The sequence below is a fragment of the Acomys russatus genome, chromosome 2 (assembly GCF_903995435.1).
Source record: "Acomys russatus chromosome 2, mAcoRus1.1, whole genome shotgun sequence".
In the NCBI taxonomy this organism is placed as follows: domain Eukaryota; kingdom Metazoa; phylum Chordata; class Mammalia; order Rodentia; family Muridae; genus Acomys; species Acomys russatus.
In genome coordinates, this window is record NC_067138.1 from 71,147,212 (window position 1) to 71,166,822 (window position 19,611).

At 54.4% G+C, this 19,611-nt stretch overlaps 1 protein-coding gene across 1 annotated transcript in view; it reads left to right on the plus strand.

Moving 5' to 3' along the window:
• The first annotated feature begins 1,680 nt into the window (after positions 1 to 1,680).
• Positions 1,681 to 19,611, plus strand: part of Col27a1 (collagen type XXVII alpha 1 chain) — a 114,952-nt gene continuing 97,021 nt past the window's right edge. The window contains 4 exon segments of the mRNA XM_051163061.1: positions 1,681 to 2,082; positions 7,582 to 7,652; positions 11,121 to 12,859; positions 18,712 to 18,765. Coding sequence (XP_051019018.1) covers positions 2,000 to 2,082; positions 7,582 to 7,652; positions 11,121 to 12,859; positions 18,712 to 18,765 — 1,947 coding nt within the window. The 5' untranslated portion in view covers positions 1,681 to 1,999.

Below are 19,611 nucleotides of genomic sequence, written 5' to 3' on the forward strand. Positions count from 1 at the left end.
AAAAAAAAAAAAAAACCTCCATGAACAAAATACCAAAAAAATGTAAATAAAGACGGGATGTGCCTGGCACAAAGTATGCAGCTCAGAAACACACAGGGGCTGTGATTGGACAGTCAGTATTTTACCTCCGAAGCTGAGAACTTCAGAAAACTAGAGAAAACCCCGAGGCCCTTTCTCTGGAAGAACGCACAGACACTCGCAATCTGTGCATAGCGTCGGGGTGTTCTTGGGAAGAAAGGTGCAGCACTCAGACTGGACGAGGGGGTGCTGGGGGCCCGGCGGCCATGGGTACTCTGCCCTCTGCAGGATGCCTTACACAGCTCAGTAGCGCCCTCCCCCCCCCCACCCCCCCCCCCTCCGACTTGGGACTTTTCCTAAAGTTTGCTGAAACCAGACACCTTGCTTGACTGTGCCCGCGTGCAGCCGCAATTTAAAAGGCCGCCTTCAGCGTCCCCTCCCCGCCCCCAGCGAAGACTTCAAAAGGGCCGGCGCCTGCCGCGGCCCGAGCACCTATGAGCCACCCCCCTCACCCAGAGCTTGCGCCGAAGTTGGAGCACGAGGAGTGGCCGTGACTGCAGAGCAGAGGGACCGGGCCGGTGGCGCAGGCCCGCGCTCCCATGCCCCTCCCGGCGCCGCTGCGCCCCTTGCGCCTTTAGGGAAGGGGACTGCACCCCCGCCCCCGCGCCTGGGGCTGCGGGAACCTATGACCACAGATGCCGTTAGGCACCCGCCGAAGAACCGACCGGCCAGCGTCGCACTCAGGGACCCAGTAAGTGCCTGGGGACTCTTGGAGTGTTGGGCGTTCCGAGTGCGCAAAGGTGCACGCGTGTGCCGGGGTCCCCGTGAGTCCTGTGTGCACGCCCGTGATTGCCATTCGAGAGGGATCGAATGGAAGGAGTGTGTGCACTCCAGGACCTGCATGGGCTGTGTGCACGTGGGAGTGTGTGCTCTGTGCATGTGTATTCGTGCGGGGTGGCCACCTCTGCAAAAGTAGCTTCTGAGTCAGCGCGGAATCCAGACATCCGAGAATGTTTTGCAGGAGCTCAGAACAGTGCGTGGCTGTGTTTGCGTGTGAATTACTGTATTTGAAGTGTGCATGAGGGAAAGAGCGTGTGCGTGAGCGGACCAGTCAGTGAGTATGAATCGCCTTATAGAGGCCGGAAAGTGGAAGAGATTTAGTCTCAGGGCTGAGCCTTGATTGTGAGTTTTGAGATTCTGCCTCGGTGTCAGAGGGTGAGGTGTGGGATTTCGAGGAAGTCCCTGATAGGCTCCGGGAAGGCTGAACACATTCAACACCTTATCCACAGCGTTCTTCCCGGAGCTCTGAATCTAGGGTGCAACCTTTCTGCTAAGAGTTGGGAATTAAGACAGACGCTGGGTTTCCTGGAAATGTAGATGCTAAGTCAAAGTCCCAAACGTGTTCTTGGAACTCTGGGATTATTTCAAGAGTAGAATTGGTCCCCTTTGTCGCCCACCCTCCGGCATCGAGAATCTTCAATGTCATTAGTCATAAATTCTTAATCTCAGTTTTGATGGATCCCTGAACATCATGGAGCAGACCCCTTTCCACAAGTTTGTTTTGACATCTTCTCTAGGAAGAAAGGGGAAGAAATCCCCCTCTGATGGATCAATGGATGGTCGCTCAAGGCGACTGCTGCTGCATCCCTTGCTGTGTCCGGCAGGGGGCAGCAGTTGGCAGCAGAGGGCGGCCCGGCGCGGGGAGGAGAAGAAGGTGGAGAGCTGCGGCGGGCCGAGTCTTTAAATCGCCTTCATTTCCCCCAAATCCTTCCTTTTCCTCTCCTCCCCCAGGCCAGCGGGGAGGCAGCTTCCACCGCCCTCCGCGCGCGCTCTCCCGGCCTTGCTCTCCCCCCAGAGACCGCTAGCGGCCCGCCTCCAAAAGTTTGATCATTTCTCTCTGCCTTTTCTTGCTTCTTCCTTTTCGGTGGAAGCAGAAAAAGAGCGAGGCAGGGGCAAGCGCGACTCAGGGACTCCTGGGACCATGGGCCTGGAGCAGGCGCCCGCAGGGCTGGGGCCGTGCTGTCCGCCTACTCCGGCGCCCCTGGGCGCAGGGCTGCCCTGGGGGTGCGCCGGCAGCGCGCTCTGAGCCGGCCTGGCGCGGCGCGGCGAGGGGCTGGCGGCCCCATGGGGCGCGCCCACACTTGCCCCCCGGGCTCGGGAGCATGAAGTAGGGGCCTGCCATGGGCACGGGATCGGCTCGGGGGGCCCGAGGCACAGCGGCGGCAGGACGCGGGGGGTGAGTACAATCCCAGGGTTGCCCATCCAGCTTCCAGCTCCTCGGATGTGCACAGGAGGCTGAGGTTCTCCGCCACGCCAGACGCTCGCAAAGGAACGTCAGCTTCCTTGTAGCTTCCTGCGCCCCCGCCAGGCGGGACGCCAAGAGTTACAGGGGCTGCGCCCCCAGGCCGAGCTGCGCGGTGCCATTGGGGCGAGAGCCAGCAGGGGAGGGTCCGCGCCGAGTCAGAAGGGCGATCTGAAGAGAAGAGTGGCGGTGTCCAGAGTGGCGGGCTGGGGACAGGGGCAGGAGGAAGTCTTGTCTGCAGGTTGCAAGTTTGCACGCCTCGGGTTCTACTATCCTGTGTGTCAAGTTTGTAGGTCTCCACGTCCGGACGTCTGTCTGCTCCTGGCACAGTCTCTGTGGTTTTGCACGCCCCTGCGGTTTTTTTTTTAACATCTCTGCCTGTGAATGTGTCTGCTTGGGTCTGCGTGCCTCAGACTTTCCCAGCTTCTCCCGGGAAGCCTGCAGTTCCTGTCCCTCTCCCGAGTGAGGAGTGAGAGCCAGCTTGTGTGAGCGGAAAGGCCCTGGGAGATCACCAAGTCCAACCTCCTTGTACAGATGAGGGAACCGCGGCCAGAGAGGGGCCGGGAATCTCCAGGGCGGGGCTGCACACAGCTGGCACCCCGCGGCTGGGATTCCCAGCTTGTGCAGAAGTTGTAAGATAGTGCAGTCACTATGTGTGGGTGTGTGTAGGAGAACGCAGCCCAAAGAGGCCCTTAGGACAACAGCTCACACAGGGCTTGCCTTTCCATCCTGCAGAGGCTCTAGGGCTCCCAGGAGAGGCTGGCTGGATTTGGAGCACCGCCCACTCAAGAAACGCCCCCTCTGAGCTGAAGCCAGGGTGATGAGTCCCCCCACCCCCTTCTTTTCCATGTCTTGGAAAAAGCTGGCTGTTTGAGATTCCCCCTACCCCTCCACCACACACATTCGTATACACAGGGCACTAGTGAGCACATTGGTGACTCATTTTTTCCGGGAGACCCTGTGCCAGGGCAGATGCCAGCCAGCGGTTGAACAGTGTGGTGGTGCCAGGGAGCACCCCACAACAGGGCTGAAGCTTTAGGAAGCCAAACAGTCCCATTGCCTCCCTGCCTTCCCAACCTAGCATCCCCAAGCTCCTACACACCTTGGCTTCAATAGGCCTTCCAGCTTTCCCCTCTGCGGCTCTGTTTTGTCCTCTTCTTTGCTTCTGCATTGACAAGTTCTCCTTCCCCGCCCTGTGCATCTATATGCCCTGTTGCTCTTCAGCTGACACTGGCCTCCGGGACCTTCAGTCAAGGAGCATTTCCTCAATGCCTTCCCTCGTCTCTGCCCGAATCCCAACACACTCCCCTGATAGCTTGTTGCCTGGTTTCTTTCCTCTGTTTTCAGTGCCCAGGGATCATCTAGATGTCCCCATGGCCCTGGTCTGGTCTGGCACGCAGAGGAACCAGTTCGCTGGCAGTCATGAATGGCAGGGAAACAGTCCTTGGCTCTCTTAAGTGGAAAGCAGGTTTTGGAGCAGAGCAGAGGAACCAAGCAACAACGGGCCGTCTGAGTTCAAGTCCTATATACTCTGCTGTGCCCTTGGCCAGGCGTCCCATGTCTGTGTTTCTCATTTTCACACACACACACACACACAAGGTGAGCTGCAGCCCTAGCAGCCGGCAAGGTTTTGTGAGAGTTAAAGAAGCATGCGAAGGAAGTGCTCTGGACATGGCCTGGCATATAGTACGTGTTCAGTAAACCACAGCTGTTATTTGTATCTGTACTCACGGCTTTGTGAATGGGTGTGTGAGTCAATGGGAAAGCTCTGGGCCGTATCCTGTCCAGACAGATGACCTCTGTGTGTGTGTGTGTGTGTGTGTGTGTGTGTGTGTGTTCCCATGGAGGAGGCGGAAGGTGTGGAGAAGGACTTTGGGTGTGGCTGTCTTGGGCACACAGGGTCTCGTGAGGCCACAGAGGTAGGTGGGACAGGGACAGTTTCATGCCCTTTTCAGGCAGCCCTGGCATTAAGTCCACAGCAGAGCAACTGGGTGCAGCATGCACACAACTGCCTGCCTCCGGGGTTTCTATGCTTGTTGGGCTTGGGGACCTTGGAGCTCTCTGATGTTTAGTCAGGGATGGACTTTTGAGTCTCTAGTGTTTCCAGGAAACAAGTATGGAGAGAAAGCCATCTAGACAGAAGGCATATGTGGTGAGCTAGTGACTGGCCTCTTGCAGAGGACAAGAACCCGTGGCCACTCCCTGGTGGGTTGCATGGTCAGACAAAATCCTAGCCTTTGCGGCCTGCATCTGGGAGGGGTCCTCATGCATTGGTCTTGCAGATACTGTGGAGCCCCCCCCCCCCCCGTGAGCAATCCAAGGCCTACAAAACTGTAATGAAAACAGAAGTGAGGCAGAACAAAGCCGCGAGCCAGTGCAGCCACCGGCGTTATTAACAGTAGCCTAAACAGCACTGGAACAGTAGTCACACTCCGAGCCTCCTCCCTTCCGCAGCCAACTTTCCAGGCTGGAGCTTACTCACATAGATGGCTCTGGGGCTACCGGTTGCCTTTCTATTCCTGCTGAGAAAGCTGGAACTCTGGTCCCCAGCGAGTAGCAAGTCTCTAAAAAGTATTCACTTTCTCCTCTAGGGAAAACAAATAAAATGTGTGCCTCTCAGTGGGAGAATTGACTGCCTGTGTGGCTCTGGGCAAGTCACTTTTCTCTGGGCTCTTGCTGCTCTATCTTCACAAAGGCACTTAGGGAGAGGATCTGGTCCCTGGGGATCTTTAAGACCCATCTCTCACTGAGATGTGCTGAAAACTGGGAATGCACACCAAAGCCCAACCCCAGCTGCGTTTGTGACAGCTTTCTGGGGCTTGGCCTTAGACAGCTAAATGGCACAAGAAGACTCGACTCCATCCACGTCCCGTGATTTTCTTCTGACCATTGAGAGCTTAGTAATGTCCTCCAATCCAGCCTCTAAGGTGCCCATACCTACAGCCAGAGATGACCCAGGAGGACACATGGGGCTCTTGCATCTTCTCTTGCTCACTTGGTGTCCCTCTGTCATCTGGAAAACATCCCAGAGGAGGTGACATGTGATATACCATTGGAAGAGTCAAGAAATAAGGACAGGTGCTGGGAGTAAGCCGCTCAGGTTCTTAAGTGGGACTTCTGGGAGCTTTTGGAAGACAGGCGTGCTAGGGAGCGATCTAAGCTTGGACGCAGGGGCCAGCTCTTTTCCCATGCTGCCTGGCCACTGTTTTCCTAGAATGCCTCCCTGGATGGAGATATGTTATGGGATAGACACAAGGTGCCCTTGAAGAGGGGAACCTGCCCTCTCTGGTGCGTAGACTTATCTGTCAAATAAAACTCACTAGCTGGCCTGACCCCAGTTCCCAGGGCCACTGTGGCTTTTGAAAGCCAGCCAATGTAGAAGGGCTCCTTATCCTTTGCAGCAGGCAAACTCACTGCAGCTGGGCACTTGGCGGTTAGGAGTCACACACAATGAATGAGGCACCAGACATCAGGCCCCAGGAAAGAGGAGAATTCCTAGCAATGATTGACATGGAAGGAAGGCCCTGAAAGAAGGTAGAGCCAGAGAGCAAAGCTTTGGGAAGATACTTACAAGTCCAGAATCCTGCTACACCATGTGGTCCCCAATCACCATGCAGACATGTGGCCTCTTTATTGTCACCTGTGCACAGACCTGGTGCAGAGGGTTGCAAGGCTACCATCAGAGTCCCAGGCCCCTTCCACCCAGTCAGCCCTAGGCTGCAAGTAACCAAATGCTTTAATTCAACTCGATTTTAACAAGGGCTCGGTGGTTGCTCCCCTTTGGAGAACCTCAAGGAAGATCAGTGTAGGGGCGGTGTCCTTAACACCAACTATGTCCCCCATTCTGCCATCCTCACGTGTTCATGGAACTTCTTACCTCACACACACAGTGACCCACAGCATCTCTAAATGCTGTGTCTTCGTTCAAAAATACACAGAAGCCAGTAGAAAATCCTCTTTCTTCCAAATAGTTTCCCAGGGTCGCTGACAGGTGTCAACCTGCGTCTCATTGGCTGTATTTTAGTCATGTATGCAGTTCTAAACTAGTCATTGGTGGTGCCCTTTGTATTCACCCAGTGTCCTCTGAATTCCGTGGGTGAGTGAACAGGGTGGTTTGTGTGTTGCACGGTGCCCAAGTCATGCGTGTATTGATTACAATTCCTACTAGATTTGAAAGTAGAGAGATCTGGCCGGGACCCAGCCAAGACTTGCAGACAGCAGCCCTGTGTTTCCTATGTTGCTCTGTAACCCAGGAGCACACCAGCCTGATTTTACTCTTGGAAGGGGAGCCTGGCCAGTCTGCCCTGGCCCTTACCACTCACCCGGCCCAGCTTCCAGCTGCCATCTCAGCTATCTCTGGCCACGTGCCCTGGCCTCCCGTCTGCCCTCCTGGGGATCGGATGCCCCGAGTGGCTTGGGTGTCCCAGTGGCAGCTCCCACAGGAAGGTGAAATATGATCCTCACTTCTGCCTATCAGGGCAGTAGCCAGTGAGTGCAGCTTTCCCCATTCCTGGATGCAGCAACTGGTGAGGAGAGAGTTCCCTGGCTGGACCAGGACAGCTCTTTAATGCATGAGCCAACTTAATCTCCACATCTGGCCTGCAAGGGGCAGTGTGTCAGCCCATGCTGCATAGGACCAGAAGAGCTCAGGAAGGCTGAGTGACTCATCTAGAGTCACACCGCTTGGAAGTCATAGGGAACCAGGCTTGTTCCTGGGGACACCTGGATTGACTCTGCCTCCAACCCCAAAGCTCCATTTTATTCTATCAGGACAAAGTTGGGTGAGTTGCTGTCTGAGCCCTAAGAAGGGGTCCTCTCTTCCTTGGCACCTTGAGGACACTGGTTGTCCAAGCAAACCAGCCTATTTTCCACCTGCCATTCAGTCTTGGCTCTGCTATCCATAGCCTGGGCCCTGGGGAAGCTTGTCTTGAATTTTAGAGGTCTTAATGCAGATAAAGAGACTGAGGAGAGGGGCTACGCTCTAGATGTAGCACAGGGCTTGGATCCCTCTGTGAAGAGCAAAGCTGTGTTGGAGGCTTACGGTGGGTGGGGTGGGGGGAGTGCTAGGCTTGGGCCTGTGAGCATCCTGGGAGTGAGAGCCATTCTGATTGGTCCTTGAAGGTCATGCCTTGACTCTGGCCTCCAATATGAGAGCAGGATGGAAGGGAACTGGGCTAGGCCATCCCTCCTGGCTCCCTAGCCGGATCTGGGTGTGAGGTTGGAAGCTGATTCTATGTGCATTTGTGTCTGCCTGTCTCTAGGGGGTTTCTCTTTGCCTGGATCTTGATTGCATTTGCCTGTCACCTGGCCTCCACCCAAGGAGCTCCTGAAGGTAATTCTCTCTTTTCTTTGTCCAGTGGGAGACAAAGGAGGGCGGAAGAGAACTCGGGTAGCAGACATCCACACCATTAGTTGGAATGCAGAGGTTCAGTTTTCCCATCCAGAGAATGGAGCCAAGCACAGGCCCAACCCCTTGGGGTCGGTGTAGGGTGGAGAGGGTTGCATACAGGACTGTCCTTGTGCTCCTTTGCACGAATCTGATCTGAATGCCTCCTTTGCTTCCATCTGGTGGGTGTCTTCACAACCATTGCTGGGGAACATGGAGGCTGCAGTGCCTTTGTCCACACCTCCTGGCATCCCTACACCCTTGGCTTTTGTTGTCTCTGGGGAGCTGTTCAGGCATCGATGGGCTAGCCTCCTCACTGCCCATGGAAACTCAGACTCAAGCTGTGTTGGTGGCTTATGAGGGTGCTAGGCTTGGGCTTGTGAGCATCCTGGGCATGAGAGCCATTCTGATTAGTCCTTGAAGGCCATGCTTTGACTCTGGCCCCCAGTATGAGAGCAGGATGGAAGGGAACTGTGCTAGGCCATCCCTCCTGGGCAAGTGGACCTAATGCCTCTTAAATTAACTACCCTTCCCTCCCCATGCCTGCGTGCTCTGGGACAGGCAACAGGCACCTCGAGACTCCTCATGGCCCAATCTGGCCACTGGGTGGGAACTGGACCCCTGGGAGGTTAGGACCATGCCCGGAAGGGACTCTGCTGCCCAGCAACATTTGTTCATGTGTAATATTTTCCAAGCTTGTGGAACAGCTGTCCAGAGTCCTGAGTCAGGCAGGGGGTGGGAGCGATCGGAGCTGCACCGAGCCAGGTTTATGTAATAAAAGCATCTTGCTGGAGCCAGCTGGCCGGCCTGTGTACCCTGGCTCAGGCCTCAGTTCATTCCATGTCCCCTGTCTCTTCCTCCCGGTGGGATTCTGTTTTACCTCCCGACCAATCTGAACAGCTACAGAACAGTGTGGGAGTGATGGCTGAGAATAGAGACCCTGAGCTTGGGTCCCTAGGTTTCATCTCCAGCTTTGTGTGAGCCACACAGCACCCCGGGTAAGTTACCACATTGTAAGCCTAATCTGCTGGCACACATCTGCCACCCTGGCACTTGAGGAAGAGACAGGAAGCTCCCAAGTTCCAGGCTTGTCTGAGCCACATAGTGAAACCTGGTCTCAAAAAACCCCAGAAGATTATTCTCTCTCTCTCTCTCTCTCTCTCTCTCTCTCTCTCTCTCTCGTCCCCTCTCTCTCCTCGTCTCTCTCTCTCTCCTCTCGTCTCTCATCGCTCCTCGTCTCTCATCTCTCCTCTCTCTCTCTCTCTCTCTCTCTCTGTGTGTGTGTGTGTGTGTGTGTGTAGTACAGCTAAGTGAGTCGCTGCCTCCACCATGGTTGAGAGAAAAGGATACATGGTAAGCATGTTTAAGTTTGTTCCTGTCAGGTGTGATTTTGTTCATCTGAAAGGCCTAGGGAAGTACCACCTTCTACAGTGGCGGAAACTTCAGGAGTTATAGTTTGTGCTTTAACAGCTACAGGGTTTCCCTAGAATCTGGCTGTTCATCAGCTTTGAAAGCCGTCTGAGAGTGAAAATGAAGCAGCCCAATGTGATGCCCGTCCTGGCCAGCTGTGGCTCTCCTAGGGTTGGCCACCTGGCTGGAGGCCTGGCATAGGGAGAAGGGTGTAGGTATGTGCCAAGCACAGGCCTGAGGGATGCCCTATCGCTGTGGGGCATGCAGGTGGCTTCCTTCCCCAGCTAAGTGGCTCCTCCCACTGGAGGTTGTTTATAGTGAAAAGTATTTCATGATAAGACAGTCTCGGTGACTAAAACAAGTAAGATCTGCTAAGAAAATCCTAAGTAGTGTTTTGTTTTAGCTTAGATCTGTGCCTGACAGGTGTGAGAAAGGATAGGGAGGAGGGTCTACATATGACATAGAAGGCCCTTGGGTTGTACAGAAGAGAGTCTTCATCTAAGCCATCCTGAAGCTATGGGCACAGCACCCTGGGGTGCAGAGTCCTTAGAACAGTGGAACCCTGTTGTGCTATCTGAGGTTTACAGGCAGGGAAGCCAAGGCTCAAGGACCAGGAAGAGATTCAGACAGAGTTAGCATGAGGATGAACATGTAGCTGCTCTTCACTGCCCCACCCTTCGTCCCATCCGTTCCCATCCATTTATCCATCCATCCATCCATCCGTCCATCTGTCCATCCATCCATCCATCCATCCATCCATCCATCCATCCATCTGTCCATCCGTCCGTCCATCCATCCGTTTGCTCATTGTTTTCAGTTGAGGCCCAGTTAGCTGTCATGTGTTGGATTCAGGCTCCAGCATGGCCTGTGTTCTGTGCAATGGGCAATAAAGAGAGCATGTCCAGCACTCCATATTAGAGACTCAAGGCTCGGCCCACATGGAAGTTATAGAGATAGCTGGAAGTTCCGGAGATACTTGCTGGCTCCCTGCAGAGGTCGAGGTCATGAATGAGCCTTTGCAGATGCTGGCAGTTCAGATAGTTGAAGATGATCACATAACCCAGAGAAGTGGGTCAGGATGCCTTTCTGTGAACATTGGACAATGTGGTGAGGAGTGAGGAGGACTTGTCTCTAAAAAACCCAGGAGACTGTCAATCTTGGTGCATGCATACAGTGAGTTTCTGCCTCAAAGATGGCTGATAGAACCAGGTTCTCTCATGTGTGGAGAGTATATTTGCCTTTGCTCTTGTCAAAATCCATCCTTCTTCTGCCCTGGGGAACCCCATCTACATACTTACTAAGGGTGGGAATGGGCTAGATCATGGGTGGATGCCTGTATGCTTGACTGGAGACTGGAGATTGCATGGGTACCTGGATTACTTCCTCTGTGCTCTCCAAAGCTACTTGAGAGGAAAGTCCAGTGAAGTTTTAGCTCCCTCTGAGGAAAGATCCCAGCTCCTCAGCCTGCTTCATCCATAGACCTAGGGTGGGAAGGTGTCCCTCTAAGGAGGTGGTGAGACCAGCCAGGCTCCTCAGACTTCCTGGCTGAGTTCTAGTGACATATAGCTTAGAGAATTGCTTCCTGGAAGTAGAGGAAAAGAGCATCTCTGGCTCTGTGGCATTTGGTGAATGTCATTATTTTTGGTGGCAGCAAGTGTCATTTGAAAGTACTTAAGGCTAGTCCCTTTACCACAAAGGTATTTGCTCTTCTTATCATCTCAATGTCCTTTTGCAGTGAGTCCTATATGATCCCATCTGCAGGTGGGAAGTCTGAGGCTCTAGCACCACAGGGTTAGGAAGTAGTAGGGCTCAGATGTAGATCCAGGAAGGACCCAGGAGGGCAGCCTGACCCTGGGGTGCAAGGTTGCTGTGCATCACAGATGCTTGCAATGTGACACCTCAGGCTGAGGTCGGGCTCTGTGCAGAGAAATGAGCAGATTACCAGGTGGCTGCTTGTAGCCAGAGCTGGAGAAGGCTCTCACCATCTTATCTAATCTCTCCCAGATGTGGATGTCCTCCAGCGGCTGGGCCTCAGCTGGACGAAGGCTGGGGGTGGCCGCAGCCCCGCACCTCCCGGTGTTATTCCTTTCCCGTCTGGTTTCATCTTCACACAGCGAGCCAGGCTGCAGGCCCCCACAGCCACAATTCTTCCCACCACCCTGGGCCGGGAGTTGGCACTGGTGTTGAGCGTCTGTTCACACCGGGTGAACCATGCCTTCCTCTTCGCCATCCGCAGCAGGAAGCACAGGCTGCAACTGGGCCTGCAATTCCTCCCTGGCAGGACACTGGTCCACCTGGGACCCCGGCAATCTGTGGCCTTTGACCTGGATGTTCATGATGGACGCTGGCACCATCTGGCCCTAGAGTTGCGTGGCCGCACGGTCACATTGGTGACAGCCTGTGGGCAGCACAGGGTACCTGTCCCACTGCCTTCCCGTAGGGACTCCATGCTTGATCCCCAGGGCTCCTTTCTCTTGGGAAAGATGAACCCCCGTGGTGTCCAGTTTGAAGGCGCACTCTGTCAGTTCAGCATCCATCCCGTGGCGCAGGTCACTCATAATTACTGTGCTCACCTGAGAGAGCGGTGCCGACAGGTGGGCACATACGGCCCCCAGGTGGGAGCCCTCTTTCCTTGGGACTCTGGACCAGCCTTTGCTTTACATCCTGAACCAGCCTTGCTTGGTCTGGGGAACCTGACTGGAACCCCAGCAACCCTGGGGGCCAGGCCTGTAATCAGGGGACCCATGGTGACTATGGCTCCTGTTGTGCCTACCAAGCCTCCGAGGATTGTCCCCCTAGATGTCTCTCAAAACAGCTTTTCCCAGACTCCACCGGCACCTGCCAAACAGTCAACCAGAAAAATGCCCTCCCCCTCCCCTTCAGCCTCTCTGGCTAGTTCCACCAAGATCGCTCATTCAGCTGCTGCCCAGCCACTACCAATCACAGCCACTAGCCCCCCCAAACACCCCCCCACCAAGCCTCCTATTTCTTCCCTTCCAGTTACCCCCATGAAAAGTTCCCATCCAATCCAGAAAACAGCCGCCCCTTTACTCACAAAGCCCAATCTACCCACCCAGAAGTCAGTTGCCCCCACCCCCCACCTAGCCCCTTCCAAAGCCTCTAGCCCCACTGTGAGGCCTATCCAGAAGACCTCCATGACACCTCGACCTCCAGCCCCCAGCCCCCAGCCCCTGCACCCTACTGCTGGCTTCTCTAAGAAGTCCACTATTCCTACAGTAGCAAAGCCTAAGTCCAAAGTAACCAGCTGGGCCATCAAGCCAGTCTTGACCGGCACCAGTGCCCCTAAAACTCTTCATCAATCTATTGTGTCCCAGTTTCCTGGTCCCCATCTGGGCTCTTGGACACTGGCTACAGCCCTCCCTCCATTGGGCGTTGGACATGCTAGAACAATGCATCCCACTCGTGACTCTGTTTCAACTGCTGCTGGAAGCAAGAAATTCACAGGACTGAACGCCTCCAAGAAAACCAGACGTAAGGGCAGCTCCCGGAAGACCATACCTCTCAGCCCTGGGAAGACAGGCAAGAATGCCTCACCAAGAGACCTGACCACTCAGCCCAGCCAGCAGCTGTCCACCCCAGCCCTGGTCCCTGCCCCAGCTCATCTCCTGTCCTCCAGCCTCCGGCCCACGAGCAGCAGCTTCCCTTTCTTCCACCTGCCGGGCCCCACACCTTTCCCGATGCTGATGGGGCCTCCAGGTTCCAAGGGAGACTGTGGCTTGCCGGTAAGACTGGGTAGGGTCTGCATGTTCCTTGGTGCATAAGTGGGTGGCTGCAGGGCTGTTTGGTCCAAAAGGGCACCCCCTGGTGAGGGTGAGGGCAAAAAGAGCTACTTGGGGAATGGAGCTAGTTGGGACCCCAACTCCTTGGCCTACTGTCTCAGTGCTCACATATCCTAGGGCAGAGTTGTGAGCTACTGGGGCAGACTTGGTAGAGGTTCCTGGGTTTTAGGCAGTTCAGGCCCAAGGTAATTTACTGCTAACCCAGTGCAAGGGTCTTATGCTTTTGGGAGCACCATAGATAATAGTCCTAGGTCTCCACAGTGAGCTGATAAACAGCTCCCCATGTGGCGTTGCTGGCCTGTGCGCCTGTCTGGGAGCTGTGGACAGAAGTCACGGATGAGTGGCTTGGGCTGTATTTTGCTTGGCACACGAGGCATTCTTCTTATGAAATGTAGTAGCTTCTGACATTGAAAAGGTGGGAGCATTCACAGGAGAGTCTAGTCCACTCAATTTTCTTGGAGGGAACAGTGGCCTCTTCTCACCGTGATCCCCGCTTCCCCTTTGAGCTTACCACCTGACCTTTGTGTTGGCATGTGCTGCTTACTTGGCTGGCACCCTTGCTCGATTAGCCAGCCCTAGTGGAGGAGTTGAGGATGAGGAAGGACCTTGTGAGTTAGAGGGAGCAAGAAAGAGACCAAGAAAAAGCATCGCATGTTCAGGGGCTTGCCTGGGACTGTATCCAGGGCTAGTGACCGTCTCTGGTTGAAGGCCAGTTCATCTAAGTGAGGACTAGTGGGATGGATGTGCTAGAAGGCTCAGGCCCCTGCTCTGACCTTGGCAATGTCCATGGAGCAGTGGTGCCCCCTTCTCAGAGCCAGATGTCCCACTGGGCTCTGGGTTTAAGGGGTCAGGAGTCCTGCAATGCGGAGGCAGTGGCAGATGCTGCGACTTCCTGGGTCTTGCAAACACACTTAATGAGTTTTAATAATCATTAGGAATAACATTTACCCAGCCCTTTGCCAAGGGGACAGAGTCTGCTCATTAGAACCATATTTCAAAGCGTATGGAAATAGTGTACATTACTCGGCACTTAGGTCAGCGGCTCGGCTCAAGTCTCCTGTTGTTCTCAGACCGGCAGCCTGGAGTCAGGGATCAAAGGACCTGGAGAACAAGACAAGAGACTTCTGCACTTAGCCTGACCCTGGCCCAGGTGCTCTAGGCTCAGACTGCTCATCAAACTGATCTGTGCACCCTCGGCCCCCGGAGCACAGGGTTGGAGGAGGTGTACCAACCTCTTGTCACAAGGAATCGTGGCTCTGGCTGTGTGCTGCACCACAGCTGAATGAAAGAGCCCAGACACTCTCTCCAGGCCAGGAGTGGAGAGAGGACAGGGATATATGCTTGGGGCTGTGGAATGGCCCATCCTACCCTCTCATTTCTCCTGATCTGCAGGATCCGAGCACAGCAGAGGGGAGGTGGGGTGGCGGGGGCTATACTTTCTAGGTCTGGGAATTCTGGGTTTAAATCCTGCTTCTGCCCCATACTAGCTCTGAGCTGGTTCTGTAATGCGCGGTTGTGCCTTCCATCTCTCAAGTAGGGAATGCCCGGGGATCTGTCATAGGAAGGAAGCATGAGCAACCAGAGACTGGGAAATTCTGTCACTCCTCTCAAGGGCTGGAGTTCCTTCTAGGATAGGCCTGTGTCACGGTTCTCAGGTGGGGATATGAAGTCACCTGCAGAAGCTGGGGCAGAGTTCATGGAATAACATGAAACTGCAGGCCCAGGAGGCTGCTGGTCTCAGCTAGTGCTTGTATTTCTTATATCCTTGGGGGAACCAGGCTAAGCCATGAACTGCAGTACTCAGGGAAGATCTTTAACGTAAATGAGTGAGTTTGATCCTTGCAAAAACCAGGTGGTCCTGATTCCTAGGCCAGGATCCTTGAGAGTCAAACATAACACCCCTATCAAAGGAATGGCAGGGCTGTGTGGAATTAAGAAGCATACTTGCTTTGTATTCTGAAAACCCCAGGGGGTTTTTCATTCCTAGCCCAAGGGGTGATAAAAAAAAATCCCTAGATGCTTTGTGCTGTGCAAACTCCGGCAGGTCTCTCAACTTCTCTGAGTTGTTGTTTATGTGGACACAGGGAATGCAGTTAAGACTTAACTCTCCAGGGTTGTAGAATTTCAGGAGGAACTTCTTGAAGGTCTGAGCAATGCAGAAGCCAGCAGGAGTCTGAAACCACAGCTGTTGCTTGTCATACTCAGATGGCCTCCAGGGAGAAGGGACAAGAGAGGCCTTAGTAGCATTTATTTAGCCAGAATGGACTCCATGAGCCAGGCCTTTTGTGGCAACAGCAGTGAGTGAGCAGATGGAGGCTTCCCCTCTCTGTGCATGCATCCGCTTGCTGTGCTCACAAGTGGACTGGGCCCCACCAGAAGTAGGAAAGCGAAGTAGTCAGAGACGTAGGCTTTGGAAGTCGGCTCTCTGGGAGCAGAGACTGCCCAGGGTACACATGCGGTCTCAGAAAATGGCTTCTTACACTCTCATTTTGCAGCTGGGCACACTGAGACGGGAGGCATGGAGAGGTGTGGTCACTCACTCAGGACCACACAGCTGGGTTCCCATGAAGAAGTTACATGCCAGCCAGCATAGAGGCTGGGTGCTCTGCAGACATCAAGGGACAGGCACAGAACAGGGGCCCCAGGGACTAAGAGGTCATTGTTCAGGTCATCCAACAGAGAGCAACACACTCAGGTCTGGACCCAGGTCACGCCCCCCCCCCCCCCCCCCCCCCGCCTTCAGAACCCAGGCCTGTAGAATGTCTCCCTGTTTGTTGACTGCCAGGGGGGAGATGCCAGCAGGTCTGACTCTTCATACAGGGCCTCACGGCAATTGGCACGAGGGGGGTGGTGGTTCTTGTTCAAAAGCAGGATCCCCTTGCACTGGCTACAGGAGGTTGGGACACCAGGGGAAGCCTGCGGGCCTATTTCATGTTTCCATGGCACTGTGTATGTGCATGTACCCTGGCCCAGGCCTCCTGCACTCCCTGGACAGAGACCGGACTACGGCCCCTGCCCCTCCCCCGCTCGAGCCCTCTCAGAGGCCTCCTTGTTTGCAGTGTGGAGTGGAAAAATCCCACCCCAGCTCATGATTCATTGGGCTCCCCCGCTCAGGCTGTGGGCCTGGAAAGAAACAGCCACGTTTTCCACTGTGCAAATGCAGGCACTCGCTCAGATAGAGCAAAGGGGGCTGGGGTACCCACTGTTAACCAAACCAACAAAGTGAACAATGAGAATGCCAGGGGCATGCCTGCAGCTGGGCTTGGGTGGCCATAGCCCAGGTTCCTGGTTGGTGGGCTGGAGGTGGTAGCCATGGCTCAGCTAGGGGCCCGCATTGCTGTGTCAAGAGCCAGGCATATGCTGACCTTACCAAGACAAGCTATAGATGCCGAGTTGCCCTGGGGTGTGCTAAACAGATGTGGTAGATGAGGTCAGATTCTGGCCGGCTGCCTCATAGCCCCAGAAGAAATGTCAAGAGAGTGCCTCCAGGCTTCTGTAGTTTTAGCCTCAATAGGGTCCTTTCTGGAGTCTGGCCTTGCTCATGACTCTCTTACCTGACTCCAGTGCCTCCACAGCTCAAGAGATGCCAGTACTTGGAAGGTAGACATATTCACTTCCCAGGTGGCCACAGAAGGGAAGGAACTTAGGCCAGGCCACATGGTTAGTTAGAGACAATTGTCCAGCACTTGCCCGTGAAGGAGTCACTCAGGGTGGGAAATGAAACCCTGTGGCCCTGTCCACTTTGTGCTCCCTGCTAGCTATGTGGCCTTGGACAGGCCTTTTGCCTCTCTGAGCCACCTCTGATTTTTTTTAAGCCATTGAAAGGTCTCAGGATACCTCCAGCTGTGCATTTCCTGCCAATTGTGGGTCACCTGCCTGGGTGACAATTGAACCAAGGAGGAGGGCCTACTCAAAAAAGACGCTGCTCTCCCCCAAAACAGTAGCAAGGGTGTGTGGAGCTTAAACTGCTGAATGTGGGAAGCCCCAGGGGTTTGCCTAGCAGAAATAACAACTCACGCTATTTGAACATTAACTTTCATGCCAGGCACGAGGATTAGCACATTTTATAGATTATCCGTGGTGACGGGCTATTATCATCCTCATTGGACAGTCATGGAAACCCAGGCTTGGAGAAGGAATAGAAACATCTGGCCCACAGCCACCTCTGAACGGCAGGGTGCTCTGCCTGTGTGAGCACCCCGCCCCCCCTTCTCAGGCCTATGCTGTACTCTGTGCCTCTGGAGAAGAGGGAGATGGTCTGGCCTTAGTTCTGAATCTATGTGGACTGGATGGATGGTATTATTGACACTCAGGGGCTCAGAGCAGTCTGGGACTTGCCTGAGGCCACAATGTGCTCCTCCCTCTCAGAGAGCTGTTCAGTGATGATAGACTAACTGCTGGTATCTAACTGTCTGGATCTAGCCTATAGTTCTCAGGGACAGCAAACCCCAGAGCATTCACAGGCAGGCCAGTGTGCCAAGCTGAGCCGAGCCTAGCCGGGCTGCCCAGTGTGAGAGCGTGATCTGTTGCCAGTTAGAACGAACTCAGTTTTCAACACTGATTCTAAGTCTGGCCAGGGAACCTGGAATCTCATGGATGTGGCTGTTTGAAACAAGTGAATTCCCAGGCTGCACACTCCTCGAAAGCCTGGCTTCCTCTGAGGGGCTTGGACTCAGTCTCTCACATGCGTGTTTGCTAGTATCATTGTCTTCTTTGGGGTGAAAGGGATGGTTGTTAGCTGCTACACGCATTTTAAAGGGAGCAGCTGAACCCTGGGCGCCCAGGGGGAAGGAATCACACCAAGTCCCAGCATGCAGTGCTAAAAATCAGGATACAAACAAAGTCCAGCCACTGGCTTAGGAGTCCACTGCCTGCTTTCCTGCAGAAGGAGCCCCAAGATGGGGGGCTGTGCAGGTACTTCTAGGTCACTTCAGAGCCAGGCTTTTCTGTTGTGGGGAAGTGAGGAGGCATCAAATATTGTTGAATAAGGACATACCAAGGGATTAGCCTGGAGGAGACAGAGGCCTGTGGGGGTTTGTTGCAGGCTCCTAGGGAGCTATGATGATGCTGGACCGCATAGGAACAGATGTGCATCTCAGTGCAGGCTCTGTGGTAGTTAGGGCCAGAGACACCTACTGCCTCTTGTCCTTAAGTAATGCTACAGAGACCTTTATATAGGCCGGGCTGTCGGGGGGGGGGGGGGGGGGGGAGTTGGCCACACCCAGCTGTGAGTGGCAATAAGGCCCTTTGAACTCAGGCCCAGCTGTTTCAAAGCCTCTGCGTGTGCCCTCTGTGCTCCGCTGCCCCTCTGTGGTGCAAGGATGCTTGGTGTGACCTTGGCTATGTCCCTTCTCTGCCCTGAGTCTGCAAAGAGCCTGGCTGAGCTCCGAGTTTGCCTTCTGTTTTGTGTTATCAGACGTTTGGCTGAGCCCTGCGGGGTAGGGTGACTCAGGTTCTGGGTTAGTGCCATTTGCAGAGAGCCAGCCTTCCAAACAGATAGTTTCCCAAAGGAAAAAGAAGAGGGGAAGGGTCAGGGAGGGCTTCCTGGAGGAGATGACATCCCAATGAGTTAACTGAGTGATAAAGGGCAGGGCTTCACAAATTGGGAAAGACCCAGTGCTGTTGTAGTTGGCCTGGAAACCCCAATATGCATGAGTGTCCCAAGGCAGAGAACACAGGGAACTCCTTTTGATAGCTCTGCAGCTTCCGTACAGGATGGTTGAATGACTGACTGACCGGCTGCATTTTCTGCTAGACCTCAGCATTGCCTCATTCTATTTTTGCTTCCTCTTCAGGGCCCCCCTGGGCTTCCTGGATTACCTGGATCTCCGGGTGCACGAGGCCCTCGGGTAAGTGATGGGGTGTGCTGGGTGATTTGGGGACTCTAGATGGCTCTTTGCTGGCACAACACTCACCATGCTGCTCCAGCTTGCTGTGATCCGCATGCCTTCCCCTGTCCCTCTCTGTACCCATTTTCCATTATGTCTTTTGGGGGTGGACGTGGTGTGTGTGACAACAATGACATCTTGTGCTCTTGCTCGTACCACCCCTTGTGACCTAGGGTCGTGCGTCTTCATAAGCAGATATTTGACTTGAAAGATCTCAGTGTGAGAGGATGAGCCCCTGGGGTGCTTCCTCTCACTTCTGCCTGGCCATACTAACTTAACAGATCTGATAGAAAAGTTCCATGACCCCAGAGAAGGGCTGAGCTCCCAGCTGGAGTGGGGCTTGGGGTCAACTAGATTACAGTATCTGCTGGAACCAAAACTCTGTGAGTGTCAGCCACTTCAACACATGGTACCTGCCTGTCATTTGATGCCATCTGTGTGGCCTCACCCCATCTGTAACCTCTGCAGGCCAGTGCAGGCATCCTTAGCAGTATCAAGACCAGAGTCTAAGAGCTTCCCAAATTCTGGGATCCTGAGGTCCTCTGAGTAGGGAAACCTATCTTTCCCAGGCTGGGACCAATGGCACTCGTATCCTTGCCCAGGCCCGGCAAGCACCAGAGAGGGAAACTGCCTGCTGGGTATTTTTAGCTCCAAGCTTGGCATTTGGTTATGGTTATGCAATTACTTGGGCCTAGTTTCTTTCCAGACCTGGCTGTGTCCTCCTGAGTCTGGGATTCTGGAACCTTCCATCCAATCTGCCTTTCTTTCTGGCTGCAGAGACTGCTGGGGTGCATGCCATGAGCTGGG